Source organism: Oncorhynchus gorbuscha, linkage group LG08 (genome assembly GCF_021184085.1).
Source record: "Oncorhynchus gorbuscha isolate QuinsamMale2020 ecotype Even-year linkage group LG08, OgorEven_v1.0, whole genome shotgun sequence".
NCBI lineage: Eukaryota > Metazoa > Chordata > Actinopteri > Salmoniformes > Salmonidae > Oncorhynchus > Oncorhynchus gorbuscha.
This window is the reverse complement of record NC_060180.1, coordinates 55,723,272-55,742,304: the sequence shown is the minus strand read 5'-3', so window position 1 is coordinate 55,742,304 and position 19,033 is coordinate 55,723,272. Positions and strand designations below refer to the sequence as shown.

The window sequence follows — 19,033 nt, the reverse complement described above, 5'->3', positions numbered from 1 at the left end:
GTGAACAACATCTGCTTCCAATACTAAAGACAGACAAAGCTCTAAATAGAGATCCTGTTGATTTTACCTCCAAAAATGTTGTTCCCTCAGACTTGGAGATCTTGTAGAGAGCATAGATGGGTATACATGTGACGGAGGACATGGCCATAAGGAAGCCGATGGCTAGGGACCAGCCGGGGTACACGTAGTCATTGTAGGTGATGGGCTTGTACTGGATCACTGTGAAGATCAGGATGAACTGCAAATGCAAAGAGAGGAGAGGGGTCACCGGGGTCAAGTCATTTAATTTAACAGAATATACCCTATTTCAATCCTCATACAGTACATATCTTCATCGATCACTTGTGTGTGTCTCATGGTATTCTGGCAGGTGTTTTGCATGACAGGTGTGGTTGAGCAACACAGATTAGCGAGGATTAGACAAGTGGAATGGAATGCAGAGCAGGTCAAGCCTCTAAAACATGTCAACAAGGAGGCACTGGGTGGTAGCTACTATCTTACAGATATGATGATGGGCGACACAAATCTCCAGCAGACGCGGAAGAAGATGGGAGGGGGGAAACCCAGCATCATCTCAACGTCCTTGAAGTATTTCTTGTGTCCTGAACACAAACAGTACAGAATGTTGTCAGTCATTCCATTCCAGTCAGTTTGATTAGCTTTCACCAAGAGCGTTGGCAGAGCATTGTGGACGATAGGCATTTATAATCGAGGAAAGACAGTTGGACTCACCATAGACGTACATGATGCAGATGCACATGATGCAGGAGATGATAACCAGAGAGAAACTAGCAGCGTAGTTATCCATGAGCAGTAGCCAGTAGATCCCAGCCTAGATACATGAGGTAGAGAACGTAACATCAGTATACATCCTGAATATTTGTGCCTGGATAATTAAGTGTGTGTTTATGTGTGTACACATGCATGTGTGTGTGTGTGTGTGTGTGTGTGTGTGTGTGTGTGTGTGTGTGTGTGTGTGTGTGTGTGTGTGTGTGTGTGTGTGTGTGTGTGTGTGTGTGTGTGTGTGTGTGTGTGTGTGTGTGTGTGTGTGTGTGTGTGTGTAAACATCTCCAGTCCATTACCTGTGTGGTGAGCGGCACACCCAACAGGAAGCCCACTATAGCCACTCCTCCTGTGACCACCGTTTTGTTCCTAATGATCCAGTCAGTACCGATCTCATCCACGATGGCCGTTACCAGGGTCTCCAGCAGGCAGAACTGCACACCGGGACACACACTTACAGGTCAAGACTCAGCAGTGACTATGCATAGATAATAAACAGCGATTAGCAGCAGTGTACAAAAGGGAGGGGCGTCAATGTAAATTATCCGGTGGCGATATTATTAATTGTTCAGCAGTCTTATGGCTTGGGGGTAGAAGCTGTTGAGGAGCCTTTTGATCCTAGACATGCATGCAATGATGTCAGAGAGAATAAACAGTGTTACCCTATTCCCTACATAGTGCACTACTTTTGACCAGAGCCAAACGGTAATAGGGTGCCATTTGGGACAAAACCAGGATATCATGGTGGTTGACAGACTCACCTGCGTCCCCAGGCCCAGCAGGATGAGCATGAAGAAGAAGAGCAGGGACCAGAGGGGGGAGATGGGCAGCAGAGTGAGGGCCTCTGGGTAGGCCACGAAGGCCAGGCCGGGGCCGTGGTCGGCCACCTCAGATACATCCACGTTCAGGTGGTGGGCCATGAAGCCCAGGATGGAGAAGATGACGAAGCCTGCATACACGCTGGTTGCACAGTTGGTGATGCTGATGATGATGCTGTCCCTGTATGGGAAACCAATCAAAGGATAGAAAACAGGCAGAGAAGGTTATGAGTATATCACATTAACCAGCATTAAGTTGTATCGGTCCACTAAGATGCAATCGGTGCATTTCACCCTCATACATACAGTGGGGCAAAACAGTATTTAGTCAGCCACCAATTCTGCAAGTTCTCCCACTTAAGAGGATGAGAGAGGCCTGTAATTTTCATCATAGGTACACTTCAACTATGACAGACAAAAAAGGGAAAACAATCCAGAAAATCACATTGTAGGATTTTTAATGAATTTATTTGCAAATTATGGTGGAAAATAAGTATTTGGTCACCTACAAACAAGCAAGATTTCTGGCTCTCACAGACCTGTAACTTCTTCTTTAAGAGGCTCCTCTGTCCCCACTCGTTATCTGTATTAATGGCACCTGTTTGAACTTGTTATCAGTATAAAAGACACCTGTCCACAACCTCAAACAGTCACACTCCAAACTCCATTATGGCCAAGACCAAAGAGCTGTCAAAGGACACCAGAAATTGTAGACCTGCACCAGGCTGGGAAGACTGAATCTGCAATAGGTAAGCAGCTTGGTTTGAAGAAATCAACTGTGGGAGCAATTGTTAGGAAATGGAAGACATACAAGACCACTGATAATCTCCCTCGATCTGGGGCTCCACGCAAGATCTCACCCTGTGGGGTCAAAATGATCACAAGAGCGGTGAGCAAAAATCCCAGAACCACACGGGGGGACCTAGTGAATGACCTGCAGAGAGCTGGGACCAAAGTAACAAAGCCTACCATCAGTAACACACTACGCCACCAGGGACTCTAATCCTGCAGTGCCAGACGTGTCCCCCTGCTTAAGCCAGTACATGTCCATGCCCGTCTGAAGTTTGCTAGAGAGCATTTGGATGATCCAGAAGAAGATTGGGAGAATGTCATATGGTCAGATGAAACCAAAATATAACTTTTTGGTAAAAACTCAACTCGTCGTGTTTGGAGGACAAAGAATGCTGAGTTGCATCCAAAGAACACCATACCTACTGTGAAGCATGGGGGTGGAAACATCATGCTTTGGGGCTGTTTTTCTGCAAAGGGAACAGGACGACTGATCCGTGTAAAGGAAAGAATGAATGGGGCCTTGTATCGTGAGATTTTGAGTGAAAACCTCCTTGCATCAGCAAGGGCATTTAAGATGAAACGTGGCTGGGTCTTTCAGCATGACAATGATCCCAAACACACCGCCCGGGCAACGAAGGAGTGGCTTCGTAAGAAGCATTTCAAGGTCCTGGAGTGGCCTAGCCAGTCTCCAGATCTCAACCCCATAGAAACTCTTTGGAGGGAGTTGAAAGTCCGTGTTGCCCAGCAACATCCCCAAAACATCACTGCTCTAGAGGAGATCAGCATGGAGGAATGGGCCAAAATACCAGCAACAGTGTGTGAAAACCTTGTGAAGAATTACAGAAAACATTTGACCTCTGTCATTGCCAACAAAGGGTATATAACAAAGTATTGAGATAAACTTTTGTTATTGACCAAATACTTATTTTCCACCATAATTTGCAAATAAATTCATTACAAATCCTACAATGTGATTTTCTGGATTTTTTTTTCTCATTTTGTCTGGCATAGTTGAAGTGTACCCATGATGAAAATTACAGGCCTCTCTCATCTTTTTAAGTGGGAGAACTTGCACAATTGGTGGCTGACTAAATACTTTTTTTTGCCCCACTGTATTTCCAGTTCAAATTCATATTAAACAGTCTATATCTTAATTGCATAATAGCAAATAGTGATAAATACTGAAGAGAGAGAAAGAGATGTGAGAAATATGTTTCCTGCTTACAGCTGGTGGGTTTGTTAGTTACAGTACTTACTACTCTATCATTGATTTGCAGCCAATTTTAATGGGTGGCGACCCACTTCCTGTTAATGGTAGGTCACGACGTGTCAGAGTAAATGTATAATTATTTCATGAATTACTGGAATTGATTTGGTCAAGTGCACCTGAGCTCTCTGTTCAGTGGGCTCTCTGCTTAGCAGCGGTCTCTGCTCAGTTTAGCAGCTGGCAGAGTGGGAGAGGGAGATGCCAGTGTGCTTCGCGATGTACCAGATATTTTTTCTGCAATTTTCTTGAAGATCACTCCGCGACCCACAAGCTGCAGCGCTGTTGTTCAGCAACAGATGTGCCGTTAGTATGGGATCAATATCATGCCAAATGTATTCACAAATGTAAATCACCAATCCACAAATGTAAATCAAAGTGATTTACATTTGTGGATTGGTGGTTTACATTTGTGGAAAGTGATTTACATTTGTGGATTGGTGATTTACATTTGTGGATTGGTGATTTACATTTGTGAATACATTTGGCATGATATTGATCCCATATGTTAGCCACTGACCACTGACCCTCACCGCTGGCATCAAATGGACTGACTGAGCTCAATAGTCATGGAACGCAAAAACAGCGATGAGTTTCTCTCTCTTTCATACAAACTTTTAGAAATAACTAGGAGCGCCCACAATATGTTTTGTACAGGGAAGTGTTGAGTAATAAGACTCTCAAAACAAACAAGTGAATAAAACGACACGTCCTGACCAAACAGCCACAGCATGACAGTAAACCCAGGGAGTTCTTTCAGAACAGGGCAGAATGCTTCAGGAAACTGTGCTTCGACAGTGAAAAAGTAAGTCAACCAGCAAGACATTGTTGTCATTTTATAACAGGTGATGATAAGCAGAAATAATAAAGTAACATTACTATCTCTCATAGTAGTAGATGTGAGTTTCTATTTCAAATAATCCCCTGGCCTTGTACACAGCTAATGGCTAACATTAGCCAAAGCAAGCTAGCTAGCTATTATTGATAGTGATACCCCTAAATACAGATGAAGATGAAAAATGATCAGGCCTACTGTACATCATACTTTAGAAATGATCGGGCCTACTGTACATCTTCCTGTAGAAATGATCAGGCCTACTGTACGTCTTACTGTAGAAATAATCAGGCCTACTGTACATCTTCCTGTAGAAATGATCAGGCCTACTGTACATCTTACTGTAGAAATGATCAGGCCTACTGTACATCTTCCTGTAGAAATGATCAGGCCTACTGTACATCTTACTGTAGAAATGATCAGGCCTACTGTACATCTTACTGTAGAAATGATCGGGCCTACTGTACATCTTACTGTAGAAATGATCAGGCCTATTGTACATCATACTTTAGAAATGATCGGGCCTACTGTACATCTTACTGTAGAAATGATCAGGCCTATTGTACATCATACTTTAGAAATGATCGGGCCTACTGTACATCTTACTGTAGAAATGATCAGGCCTATTGTACATCATACTTTAGAAATTATCAGGCCTACTGTACATCTTACTGTAGAAATGATCAGGCCTATTGTACATCATACTTTAGAAATGATCGGGCCTACTGTACATCTTACTGTAGAAATGATCAGGCCTATTGTACATCATACTTTAGAAATGATCGGGCCTACTGAACATCTTCCTGTAGAAATGATCAGGCCTATTGTACATCATACTGTAGAAATGATCGGGCCTACTGTACATCTTACTGTAGAAATGATCAGGCCTATTGTACATCATACTTTAGAAATGATCAGGCCTACTGTACATCTTACTGTAGAAATCATCAAGCCTATTGTACATAATACTTTAGAAATGATCGTGCCTACGGTACATCTTACTGTAGAAATGATCAGGCCTATTGTACATCATACTTTAGAAATGATCGGGCCTACTGTACATCTTACTGTAGAAATGATCAGGCCTACTGTACATCTTACTGTAGCAGTGATCAGGCCTATTGTACAACATACTTTAGAAATGATTGGGCCTACTGTACATCTTACTGTAGAAATGATCAGGCCTATTGTACATCTTACTTTATAAATGATCGGGCCTAGTGTACATCTTACTGTAGAAATGATCGGGCCTACTGTACATCTTACTGTAGAAATGATCAGGCCTATTGTACATCATACTTTAGAAATGATCGGGCCTACTGTACATCTTACTGTAGAAATGATCGGGCCTACTGTACATCTTACTGTAGAAATGATCAGGCCTATTGTACATCATACTTTAGAAATGATCGGGCCTACTGTACATCTTACTGTAGAAATGATCGGGCCTACTGTACATCTTACTGTAGAAATGATCGGGCCTACTGTACATCTTTCTGTAGAAAGTCCAGGTTGGAACTGTTGGTGTTAAAATACAATAAATATGTTTTATTCTGAACGGGAATAAACTGATTGAAGCAAGACACTTTTTGGGGCAAACACACACACTGTTCTGGATTCCTTATATACAGCAGGAAGCAGTCTCCTGTCTAACTGAGAAAGCAGTAGATGTTCTAAACCAGTTTGGCACCACATACCTATGTCAGTCAGGGTTCTCAACTCTGACACACTTTTAAAAAAAAGAACATAAACAGTCTCAATGCAGAGCATGACCTCAGTGTTGCACTGTCAAAAACTGAGCCCAGAATAGATATGCTTGTTGAAAACTTCAGACTGCTACACACCTCTCATTAGGACTGTGTGTGTGTTCTGGTCTACATCTGTGTGATGTGATCAATCAGTTTATTCCAGTTCAGAATGAAAATGATTTATTGTATTTGAACTGCAACAGTTCCAACCTAGACAGATATGTAAGAGTGTTTTTAATGGAAAAAATAAACATGAATAGCTATTTATATGGGTAATTAATTTAATTGTTATTTGTTTATGTCTGTATTACATTTGTTTTAGGCATAAGGGCAATGAAATGTACTGATATTTATTTATAGTTGCATATTTGCCTAAGCTTGGGTCCCAGGAAAACACAGTATTTCTAATTTGGGTCCCAGGCTGAAAGAGTTTAAGAACCCCTGATTTATAGTATACTGTCCATCACTTCTGCCCTTCAACCACATGGTGGTGTTACAGAGAAGAGAAAACCTCTTCCATTTTCCAGGAGAGTTTTGAGTTGGACTACCGTAAACTACAAAGTTAACAATGCAACCGCAGACGTAACAGCAGTCCATTTTTTTGGTGTCCTTCACTCTCTCAGTGTGATGCTTCTGTCCTCCACCTACAGTACAGTGGCATGCAGTACACACCATCACACCAACACACCATACACACCATACACACCATCGCACCATACTCCATACACACCATACACTCCATACACACCATACTCCATAAACACCATCACACCATACTCCATACACACCATACACCACACACCATCACAACATACACCATCACACCATCACACAATACTCCATCAATTCTTGCAATTTGTAGCTGTCCTCCTCTATTCTGCACAATTTCTGTTCATCTCTGCTGACACTGTAGCGTGATCGCACCCAGAGAGGCAACAAAGACCCCTCCTGATTCACTCCAACTGAGCACGAAGAACTGCAATAATGTAACCGCTTACACAACTCCAGGGATTTGTCTGCCATTGTAATCCTTGGGCATGCCGCCGAAGCATTTTTTCGGTTGCCTAAATCCAAACAGTTTAAAAAAAAAAAGACATTTTCGGGATGAAAAAACGCTTGAAATGTAAACTTAAATGACTAAAACAGATATAAAGTTTGTAGAAAATATAATGGACCTATATATTTATAAATACTTTAATCTTTGAGAACTAACAATAACCAAAATAAAAGCTAGACAGTCAGAGAGAAAATAAAACTCCAAAAACAATGAATTTAGCCATATTCATTTTGCTATCATGTGTGAGCAAAAGAACACAGCATTAGCCATGGCAAAATGCATAAAATCCCAGGAAATTAGCTTTAAAACTCAGCTCCATGGAGAAATGTGTATCATTGCAGGAATTTGGCTTAAAAATGCTCAAATTTCTCTACACCACCAAGACGGTGGCCTCTAAAATTACATTTAAAAACATTTTTTTAAATGTAATTGCCACACCCTCTGCCACGCCCCCGGCTACACACACCATCTAAGCCCCTTTTTGACACAGAAAAAGACCTGAACTCTGACAGGATATGCATCCCAAATGGTACCTTAGTCCCTTTATAGTGCACTACTTCTGACCAGGACCCAATAGGATGCCATTTGGGATGCGCCCAGGGTTTATTTGGTAGTAAAGTGGAGAGTTTAGGCGGGAACAGGGAGGGGAGAGGAAGAGTAGAGTACCTGTAGCAGTTGTTGTGGAACTTGTTGTAGGAGGCCATAGTGATGAGCCCTCCCCATGCACAGCCCAGAGAGTAGAAGATCTGAGAGGCAGCGTCTCCCCACACCTGGACAGACGGACAAACATGTGTCAGTACAACCACTGAAGAACAACCTTATTTAATATCTGAGGCATATTACATCTGATCAAACTGTCTCTTTCAACAGCTGTGTTATGAGAAAGCCAATGAACCTACGCTATGAAGAGCTACAGAGCTTTTATACAAGTAATAAACAGTAACTGTTTACAACTCATATAAAGTAGTACTTCACTACAGTAATGGCAAAGAATTCCAGGACATATAACTATGTTATTTCTATATGATTAACCACACCTTAGCGTCAAGGATCTTATGCCACTGTGGGGTTAGGTAGTACTTGATGCCGGTGACAGCTCCCTCCAGGGTGATGCCTCTGATGAACAGGATGGTCAGCACCACGTAGGGGAACGTCGCTGTGAAGTACACCACCTGGGGACCATCGAGAGGAGAAGAACGAGTGAGAAAAGAGAGAGAGAAAGGGAGAGAGGGAAAGGGAGAGAGAAAGGGAAAGAGAGAGAGAGGGAGAGCGAGAGAGGGAGAGAGAGAAAGGGAAAGAGAGAGAGAGCGAGAGAGAGGGAGAGAGAAAGGGAGAGAGATAGGGAAAGAGAGAAAGAGGGAGAGAGAGAGAGGGAGAGCGAGAAAGGGAGAGAGAAAGGGAAAGAGACAAAGAGGGAGAGAGAGAGAGGGAGAGCGAGAGAGAAAGAAAGACACCTCACCTTTCCTGAAGACTTGACTCCTCTGATGAGACAGAGGAAGACCACCACCCAGGACACAGCCAGACATCCCAGAATAGGGAGACGAACTTCCCCGAAATTCCCGATGTCGTCTGAGATCTTCAGCACATAGTGTCTGTGGGGAAGAGAAGAAATGTATCACCGTGCCTAGTCACAACAACAACGTCTGGATGGAGAAACGTGGAATATATAGTTAGTGCCGCAGGGACAAATAATGTCTTTACGTTAATTCCTGAAAGATAGAGAAGAAGCATTGTTCAGATGTACCCTGGCATTACAATGAGCGAAGCCCATATTTCAATGCAGCAGCAGCTCGACCAAAAACCACTTGGTGCCAAGACAATGGATTATCTTTACTGACAGCTGACAGGAACAACAACTCCTTTCATGATATACTGACAGACAGCACCACCCGGACGGAAGGCTAAGCACAAAACATTTAGGAAGTCATTAACCAACCACACTGTTTCCTTTGAATGGGCCCTATTCTCAATGCTAGGGGTAGAGAACAGCTACACTACTTCCCATGTAGTAAGAATCCTGATAATATTGTTTTCTATGAAAATATACTAAATATCTAATGGTGTGTACCTCAGACAGTGAACAATGAGTAATGCTTGGTGAAGGCTGGATGATTCATCGTAGGCCCGGATTAGCAAGGCAAACATGCCTGCCTGCTTGTTTTTTTTTCTGACTTGTTAAAATCAACTGAAGTATCTAGCATCGCAAACATTCCTTTACAGAGATACACAAACCCTCTTTTGTTAACCCATAGTCAAACATACCTTGTGTCAAAACACGTTGGGTGCTGCTTTACTGAACATACAAGTATCGTGGAGTAATAGTGTGTATTAACCCTTGCAGTCTCTTTAATCTAGTACACCTGAGTCAGAGTCAGCCATGCCCACACCTTCCCACTCAGGTACTGTAGGGTTGAAAAATGACGGTAACTCCTAAAATTCCCAGGTTTTATAGAAATCCCAGTTGGAAATTCCTGGAATCAGAAAGGAATAAGCAGGAAATCTGGAATTCTCCATCCAGGGCTTCTGGAAAACCTGGGAATTTTTCAACTCCACACTCAGGCCTTACTTCCAGCACTCAACAGATCTAGAATAGGGCCGGGACGATACCAGCATCACAAAACTCATTAGTATCGTGGCAAGAAAACAAAACACAAATTAACCTTTTAAGGAAAACGTCTTTATGTCACGTTTAGTTATTTTCCAAGCTAAAACACACAATATTTTACATACAGCAGGTTTTTAAAGGACCAAATATTTTGCTTTGTGTTTTCATTTTTGCCATGGAAAAAATATTGCGATACAGGTATCGTCACAGCCCTAATCTAGAACAAGATCTTTTGGGATTCAAATAAGGATTGATAACTGACTCCGGGTCCGGGTTAGGCCTTACTTCCAGTACTCCTCGCTGGGGCTGGTCCTCTTGGTCTTATTGACCACCTCCACGGCAACCTCAGCGGCCCCGGTGACCAGGCTGCGGGTGACATTGGCCAGGGTGTTGTTGATGCCCGTGGGCGTCACCACGCCGTTGCAGGTGGGCGTGTTCCAGGGGTTGTTGCAGTAGGTCCACGGCAGCAGGTTGGTCATGGAGGAGAAGAAATAGTAGAAGGCGATGCAGATCACCACGTTGTAATAGATACCGATGTAGGTGGACACCACCATCATCCCGTAGCCCACACCTGATGCAGGAGAGGGATTGAAACAACATTAGAATGATACCAGGAGCTGAAGTGGTGAATGGACTTCTCTGACTGAAGTAATATTACAAAAAAAATGACATTAAGCATTCCAAGCAGACAATAGATGTTGCCATTTATTTTCCACCTTTCAGTTTCCTAAGCATGAGATACAGTCAGTGATTAGTTGGATGCCACTGACCAATAGCAATGAAGTAATGCCAATCACCAACGGCAGCAGTGGTTGTTGGCTTGCCTTTGAACATGACTGACCAACGGCAGCAGTGGTTGTTGGCTTGCCTTTGAACATGACTGACCAACGGCAGCAGTGGTTGTTAACTGGCTCACCTTTGAACATGGGACTGATCCTCCAGACCCCCAGGCATCCCTGGCTGGCGAACTGTCCGAAGGAGAGCTCCAGGAAGAACAGAGGGATCCCACAGAACACCAGCATTATGAAGTAGGGGAACATGAAGGCTCCTGTTAAACAACAATAACATGTGGGTCAAGCCAAAACATTTGTATGAAATTGACTAGAATCCAGCTTTGTATTATTTGAATCTTTAAACTTGTACTTATTGTAAGTATGCATATGTTAATTATTGCTCACAACCAATGGCTTACCTAATGGTCATTCAAATGAAAAATAAATCAATATACAGAAATTGGTATTCCATGCTGTGACTATATCCTATTTATGCTACTTAATGCTCGGTGACTGAGTGAGTGGATGGATTGTAAGGTCATGTCAGTGTCTAGAATATCATTATTTTTCATACATATAAAAGTTGTCATCCCCAGACATGGGCAATATCATATTTTTGCTATGCAATGCTCAGTGAATGAGCAGTCAAATGTTAAGGTCATGTTTGTGTCTAGAATAGAAAAATTGCCTAGCTCATATAGAAAAGTTGGCATCCCATGGCAATATCCTATTTCTGCAGCGTAATGCAGTGAGGGGTCAGATTGGAAGGAGAGATGTTTATGTCTATGCCAGACAGAAGAGGTGAAAGAGGTGAGGGAGCATCAAACAGAGGGTGATGCTAAGCCAGGCAGCAATCCTCTGTCTGCTTGACTGGATTAACGTGGGGGCCACTGGGGCCAATGGGTCTGGGGAATAACCTGTCCTCTGGGACTGTAGTCTGAAATCATGTGTTAGAGGAAAGACTGGAGATTGAGGAGCAGGCTGTCTGTGACACAAATAGCTTCCCTATAGTGCACAACTTTTCACCAGAGCATTCTTTTTTACCTATGAGCCTTGGTCAAAAGTAGTGCACAATATTGGGAATAGGGTGCCTTTTGGGACGTAGCCCAGGCCTCAGCAAGCTGATAGTCTACTGTGGTGTTATTACTGCAGAGCCTTGAGCTACACCAGTCCCCTTGGCTCTATACTCAGCTATGTCATTGTGTGACCTAATGCACAGGCTACTGCATCTGTGTGCCCTTCTATGGCGATCCCCGAACACAAAATGTATAGAAGACTAAAGACAAATGTAGGAGTGAAAACATTTGAATTGAGGGGGAATGAAGCCAAGAATGACTTGGATCCATTTGACACAATATGAGGACCGTAAACTTAAACTTGACAACCTGCTACTTTGATTGCTTTTTAAAACACTGCAAAATGTATTGTGGATAAACTAGAATGTATTGCTGTCATTATTACTATATAATCAGTGTGTTGTGAGTGTGAAGACGTACCTCCTCCATTTCTGTAGCAGAGGTAGGGGAACCTCCATACGTTTCCCAAGCCCACAGCATAGCCCACGCTGGTGAGGATAAACTCTATCTGGTTCCCCCAGTTCCCTCTCCTGGAGTTCTTATCTGTCTTCACGGGTTCCCCTGGAACAGCTCCATTCTAGAACACAAAGAGAGAAGAACGTTAGAGATGAACGCTAAGGGAGACCTTTAGTCTACCTCCAGCTGGAGTGGGTAGGCGATTCACTCAATGAGACACAACTCAAGGAATAAGCCTGTCGGTCAGCTACCTACATTTCGCTGAATGTACAGGTCCGAGGTGCACTTTGCACCAATATTGAGCACAAACCAGTGTGAAATAGGCTACTGTACTAGTGAATAGTGCTGCAGTGTAGATGCCCAACACCAAAAGGTCTTGGTGGCATGTCCAGTAATGAGGCAAAATGCACAAATAATTTAATTCTAGAGTACTTTACTTTTGTCCAGTTACAGGCCTAGTTCTACATTGCATGTTAGAACTCTGTAGTCGCGGTGGGCGCATTGGTGCAAACTTGATTTGAGCTGAAATTGTTGTTGTGTGTCCAAAATCAACATTTGGTCTTGTCGTCCTGATTTGCAGTTTCTTCCCTCCATCTGTTGGTGTCAGATGGTCCTCGTTCTGACCTGACCTCCTCACTAACCCCAAAAGTTCACTACTGAGACTGCTACGTTCATCTGACTAACTAACTCACACAGCCAGAGCAGCACATGTTCCCTCCCATGACACCACAGAACCATTAATAACTATTCAACATGTTATAGTTTCAATACAACTCATTCAGGTAAATGTTATACTACCTTAATCATACACGTGACAAAGGTTTGGATTGCTGTGGGTTTTTGGTTGTGGTGTCTCCTGGAGTGCACTGTTGGATATTATGTGCAGTCAGAGGGATATGAAAAGCTAAGTACACACGCAGGCACGAGGAACAAAAACACACACACGCGGTCTAACGGCACCATCTGAGCTCCCCGGGCCATTGCTCCCAGCAGAGACGGCTTCACGCAGGCAAACAACTTATTCATCATCAAAGACAAACAAAACAACTGAAAAATCCCATATTTTCGTGATTGCCCCCTAGTGATGTTTGGAGTCTAGTTGCACCCAAATGTTACATTTAAAACAAAGTTAACCTTTTTCACAAGAATCCCCAACCCCTCTGTGTTGAATTGTAAACGAAAGAGGGGATAAATGTCCTGGCTGACCATTGAGTTTGTGAGATGTGCGCACCTGTGCGCGTGCGTGGGAAAGTGTGTGTGGAGGCTGCTCTCCTCAGTGTGATGCCTGTGTGCGTGTGGTGTGTTTTTTAACTGCTGAGCGTCTGAAGGAGGATCACACCTGTTCAGTGCGAGGCGAGGGCAGGGCAGCTGTACAGCTGATAGGGCCCAGGGTGGAATGAGAGTCTAGCCAACCCACACAACACAACATGGCAGACAGAATGGGTTGCTACATGTTGCCTGCTGACCGGCTGGCCTCCCACCTCCAGCTCTCCCACCTGTGAGAAGCCAAGTCTGTCAACACATGATGCAACTCATAAACTCAGCAAAAAAAGAAACATCCTCTCACTGTCAACTGCGTTTATTTTCAGTAAACTTAACATGTATAAAAATGTGTATGAACAGAACAATATTCAACAACTGAGACATAAACTGAACAAGTTCCACAGACATGTGACTAACATAAATGGAATAATATGTCCCTGAACAAAGGGGGGGTCAAAATCAAAAGTAACAGTCAGTATCTGGTGTGGCCACCAGCTGCATTAAGTACTGCAGTGCATCTCCTCCTCATGGACAGCACCAGATTTGCCAGTTCTTGCTGTGAGATGTTACCCCACTCTTCCACCAAGGCATCTGCAAGTTCCTGGACATTTCTGGGGGGAATGGCCCTAGCCCTCACCCTCCGATCCAACAGGTCCCAGACGTGCTCAATGGGAATGAGATTCGGGCTCTTCGCTGGCCATGGCAGAACACTGACATTCCTGTCTTAAATAAAATCATGCACAGAACGAGCAGTATGGCTGGTGGCATTGTCATGCTTGAGGGTCATGTCAGGATGAGCCTGCAGGAAGGGTACCACATGAGGGAGGAGTATGTCTTCCCTGTAACGCACAGCATTGAGATTGCTTGCAATGACAACAAGCTCAGTCCAGTGATGCTGTGACACATCGATCCAGACCATGATGGACCCTCCACCTCCAAAATCGATCCCACTCCAGAGTACAGGTCTCTGTGTAATGCTCATTCCTTCCACGATAAATGCAAATCCGACCATCACCCCTGGTGAGACAAAACCGCGACTCATCATGAAGACCACTTTTTGCCAGTCCTGTCTGGTTCAGCAACTGTGGGTTTGTGCCCATAGGTGACGTTGTTGCCGGTGTTGTCTGGTGAGGACCTGCCTTACAACAGGCCTACAAGCCCTCAGTCCAGTCTGAGCACTGATGGGGGGATTGTGCGTTCCAGGTATAACTCGGGGAGTTGTTGTTGCCATCCTGTACCTGTCCCGCAGGTGTGATGTTCGGATGTACCGATCCTGTGCAGGTGTTGTTACACATGATCTGCCACCGCGAGGACGATCAGCTGTCCGTCCTGTCTCCCTGTAGCGCTGTCTTAGGCGTCTCACAGTACGGACACTTCAATTTATTGCCCTGGCCACATATGCAGTCCCCATGCCTCCTTGCAGCATGCTTAAAGCACGTTTACACAGATGAGCAGGGACCCTGGGCATCTTTCTTTTGGTGTTTTTCAGAGTCAGTAGAAAGGCCCCTTTAGTGTCCTAAGTTTTCGTAACTGTGACCTTAATTGGCTACCGTCTGTAAGCTGTTAGTGTATTAACGACCGTTCCACAGGTGCATGTTCATTAATTGTTTATGGTTCATTGAACAAGCAAGGAAACAGTGTTAAAACCCTTTACAATGAAGATCTGTGAAGTTATTTTGATTTTTACAAATTATCTTTGAAAGACAGGGTCCTGAAAAAGGGACATTTCTTTTTTTTGCTGAGATTAGTTCACTCATAGTACCATACTCAGCACATAAAACGTAAAAACGTTGACTTAAAATGCTCTACATAGGCTTATCCAAGCATTGATGCGACTTGATTCCATACATGAGGCATTATTTGTAAACTATAGAGATAACATTATAACTCCTGTCCACTTCACTATCTGTTCTGATTCTCTCTCCAGGCTGTCTCTCTGACCTGACTATTAGGTTGTGTCCCAAATATCACCTTATTCTATACGCCCTATGGGGCCTGGTCAAAAGCAGAGCACTAAATAGGCAATGGGGTGACAGACCGCCCGATTCAGATCCACACACTCTCTGCCCTTTCCATCCCATCCACACCGCACGCCCAGCTGGGCCCATCTGCCTTTTACGTAAGCTGCACACATTCTCTTCTCTCGCTCTCTCTCTTCTTCTCTCTGAGGGGCCCTTCCAAATCAGTGGCCTCGGCCCCAGCCATACTCCCAATGTCCTGCCTGGCCTGCCTCCTTCCAGCGCACTGCACACAGGTGCACCCCATGAGAGAGAGAGGGAAATAATATAGGGGGGGGGCAGAGAGAGAGAGAGAGCGAGAAAGATATAGGGAGGGGGGAGAGGGACAGAGAAAGACAGGCAGACTTGAATCGTGCAAGGAAGGGAGAAAGGGTGAGTAAAGACGATTCACATTCAATGCTAAGACATGGGCAAATACAGTGCATTTAGAAAATATTCAGACCCCTTGACTTTTTTCACATTTTCTTATGTTATAGTCTTATTCTAAAATGGTTTAAATTGTCTCCCCATCAATCTACGCACACTACCCCATAATGACAAAGCAAAAACAAGTTTTGATTTTTTTGTGCTAATTTATTAAAAAATTCAAATATCACATTTACATAAGTAAATAGATGATTACAGCCTCAAGTCTTCTTGGGTATGATGCTACAAGCTTGGCACACCTGTATTTGGGGAGTTTCTCCCATTCTTCTCTGCAGATCCTCTCAAGCTCTGTCAGGTTGGATGGAGAGAGTCACTGCACAGCTATTTTCAGGTCTCTCCAGAGATGTTCGATCGGGTTCAAGTCCGGGCTTTGGCTGGGCCACTCAAGGACATTCAGAGACTTGTCCCGAAACCCACTTGGCTGTTATGCTTAGGGTCGTTGTCCCGTTAAAAGGGGAAGCTTCGCCTAGTCTGAGGTCCTGAGCACTCTGGAGCAGGTTTTCATCAAGGATCTCTCTGTACTTTGCTCCATTCATCTTTCCCTTGATCCTGACTATTCTCCCAGTCCTTACCGCTGAAAAACATCCCTACAGCATGATGCTGCCACCACCATGCTTCCCGAAGGGATGGTGCCAGGTTTCCACCAGGCGTGACACTTGGCATTCAGGCCAAAGAGTTCAATCTTGGTTTCATCAGACTAGAGAATTCTGTTTCTTATGGTCTGAGACTCCTTCAGGTGCCTTTTGGCAAACTCCAAGCAGGCTGTTCTGTGCCTTTTACTAAGGAGTGGCTTCCGTCTTGCCACTCCACCACCGGTTGGTGGACTCCTGCTGAGATGGTTGTCCTTCTGGAAGCTTCTCATATCTCCACAGAAGAACTCTGGAGCTCTGTCAGAGTGACCATCGGGTTCTTGGTCACCTCCCTGACCAAGGCCATTATCTCCTGATTGCTCAGTTTGGCCAGAAATAACATTTATGTTATACATTTGCAAAAAAATTCTAAAAACCTTTCTTCGCCTTGTCATTATGGGGTATTGTGTGTAGATTGATGAGGAAAAACATGTATTGAATACATTTTTGAATAAGGCTGTAACGTAAAACAAAAATGTGGAAAAAGGGAATGGGTCTGAATACTTTCCGAATGCAGTGGAAATACACTCGGGTGATAGTTCTGAAATGACTACTGGGCTAGCTCTCAAATGAGTCGGTCTGATTATGGGTCATTTGGTGCTAACATGGCTTTTTGGGTTGTCATGCTAATACACGGTTATTTTCAGTTCTGCTGAAAGCAAATAAAAATATAGCCAAATTAATTTGATCAAACCTGCCCAGGTCTTGGTCCAAATAACTTAAACATGACTAAAACACGCACGGACCAATGCACTCTACCATTCCAGCTAATTTGATGGACAGTGGCACACACCTAACAAAGCATGGCCAATGACAGCTGTGACCCTGTCATGGTGATAGACATGCTCCATCTTCACTTGAGTGTAAACCCAACCTAGGGCCTGACCAGAGTCCCAGAGAAGCAGCTTGCTACTACAGTACACACAGTATAGTAGATGAGACCTGATTTGGATGCCATACTGCCAACAGGAAAAGACAGAATTGTGTCTGTTATTGTAAAGCTCCAGCCTACAAGGCCGGCTAGCGGCCCAGAGCTCCCTGGCATTTACTGACAACCCCTGCCTGCATCCTCACTAGGCATGCAACCATCACAAGGCATTATGTCGCCCACTTCGCCGCGATGAGCAGCAATATTCCACAAAATTGGACTGTTTACTTGCCTGAGAGTGAGACATAACACGTTTTACCTAAACTTTGTTCGTTGTGCCAAGAACTATTTGAAGGACTGGCCTGAATGACTGAGTGATAGGCTACAGTTTAAGGATACAACTCATTTTCATTTAATACAAGATCAGCAAGTGGCGGAAAAGGGGAAGAGGAGACTGAGAACGAAAACAAAACATCGCGTTTTACACTACTATGTATGAGAGATGTTTTAGCACTGCACAATTCCATGTTGCACTGTACATGGGGGGAGATTGTGCGTGTTCACTCATCATAGCTGAATACACACATGCCTCGCACACACACACACACACACACGCACGCGCACACACACCAGAAGACCTTAACACAGTTCTGCACATGTACCCCAGCACCTGATTCACACAGCTAGTTACCTCCTGATCCACCACTATTATTGGGGACTGTAGACTGCTGACCATAACTGAATGAACAATACTGACAAACCATCAAATCTGCCTGTATGTACAGTGCATTCTGAAGATATTCAGACCCCTTGACTTTTTCCACATTATCTTACATTACAGCCTTATTCTAAAATGGGTACAACAACAACAACAACAAAATCCTCACTATACACACAATACCCCATAATAACAAAGCAAAAACAGGTTTTCATCATTTTTTGCTAATTTCTTAAAAATAAAAAATAAACGGAAATACCACATTTACATAAGTATTCAGACCCTTTACTCAGTGCTTTGTTGAAGCACCTTTGGCATCGATTACAGCCTTGAGTCTTATTGGGTATGACGCTATAAGCTTGGCACACCTGTATCTGGGGAGTTTCTCCCATTCTTCTCTGCAGATCCTCTCAAGCTCTGTCAGGTTGGATGGGGAGCATTGCTACACAGCTATTTTCAGGTCTCTCCAGAGATGTTCGATCAGGTTCAAGTCCGGGCACGGGCTCGGCCACTCAAAGAGATTCAGAGACTTGTCCCAAAGCCACTCCTGTGCCGTCTTGGCTGTGTACTTAGGGTCGTTGTCCTGTTGGAAGGTGAATCTTCGCCCCAGTCTGAGGTCCTGAGCGCTCTGGAGCATGTTTTCATCAAGGATCTCTCTGTACTTTTTCATCTTTCCATCGATCCTGACTAGTCTCCCAGTCCCTGCCGCAGAAAAACATACCCAAACCATGATGCTGCCACCACCATGCTTCACCATAGGGATAGCGCCAGGTTTCCCCCAGATGTGACACTTGGCATTGAGGCCAAAGAGTTCAATCTTGGTTTCATCAGAACAGAGAATCTTGTTTCTCATGGTTTGAGAGTCCTTTATAGTGGTGTAACGGATCGTAGTTGATCCATACAA

The 19,033-nt window shown here is 43.9% G+C and overlaps 1 protein-coding gene across 4 annotated transcripts in view; it reads right to left on the bottom strand.

Annotated features, from left to right (window-relative positions):
* LOC124041856 (sodium- and chloride-dependent glycine transporter 1-like) overlaps positions 1–19,033 on the bottom strand; it is a 96,590-nt gene that overhangs the window by 4,644 nt on the left and 72,913 nt on the right. For all 4 annotated transcript variants that reach the window (XM_046359930.1, XM_046359931.1, XM_046359932.1 and 1 more), the window contains 11 exons: positions 12,172–12,328; positions 10,819–10,950; positions 10,188–10,473; positions 8,757–8,889; positions 8,335–8,469; positions 7,964–8,067; positions 1,545–1,782; positions 1,083–1,217; positions 733–832; positions 502–602; positions 68–238 (listed from right to left, as the gene is read on the bottom strand). In XM_046359930.1, the coding sequence (XP_046215886.1) occupies positions 68–238; positions 502–602; positions 733–832; positions 1,083–1,217; positions 1,545–1,782; positions 7,964–8,067; positions 8,335–8,469; positions 8,757–8,889; positions 10,188–10,473; positions 10,819–10,950; positions 12,172–12,328 (1,692 nt within the window). The remainder of the gene's footprint in view (positions 1–67; positions 239–501; positions 603–732; positions 833–1,082; positions 1,218–1,544; positions 1,783–7,963; positions 8,068–8,334; positions 8,470–8,756; positions 8,890–10,187; positions 10,474–10,818; positions 10,951–12,171; positions 12,329–19,033) is intronic.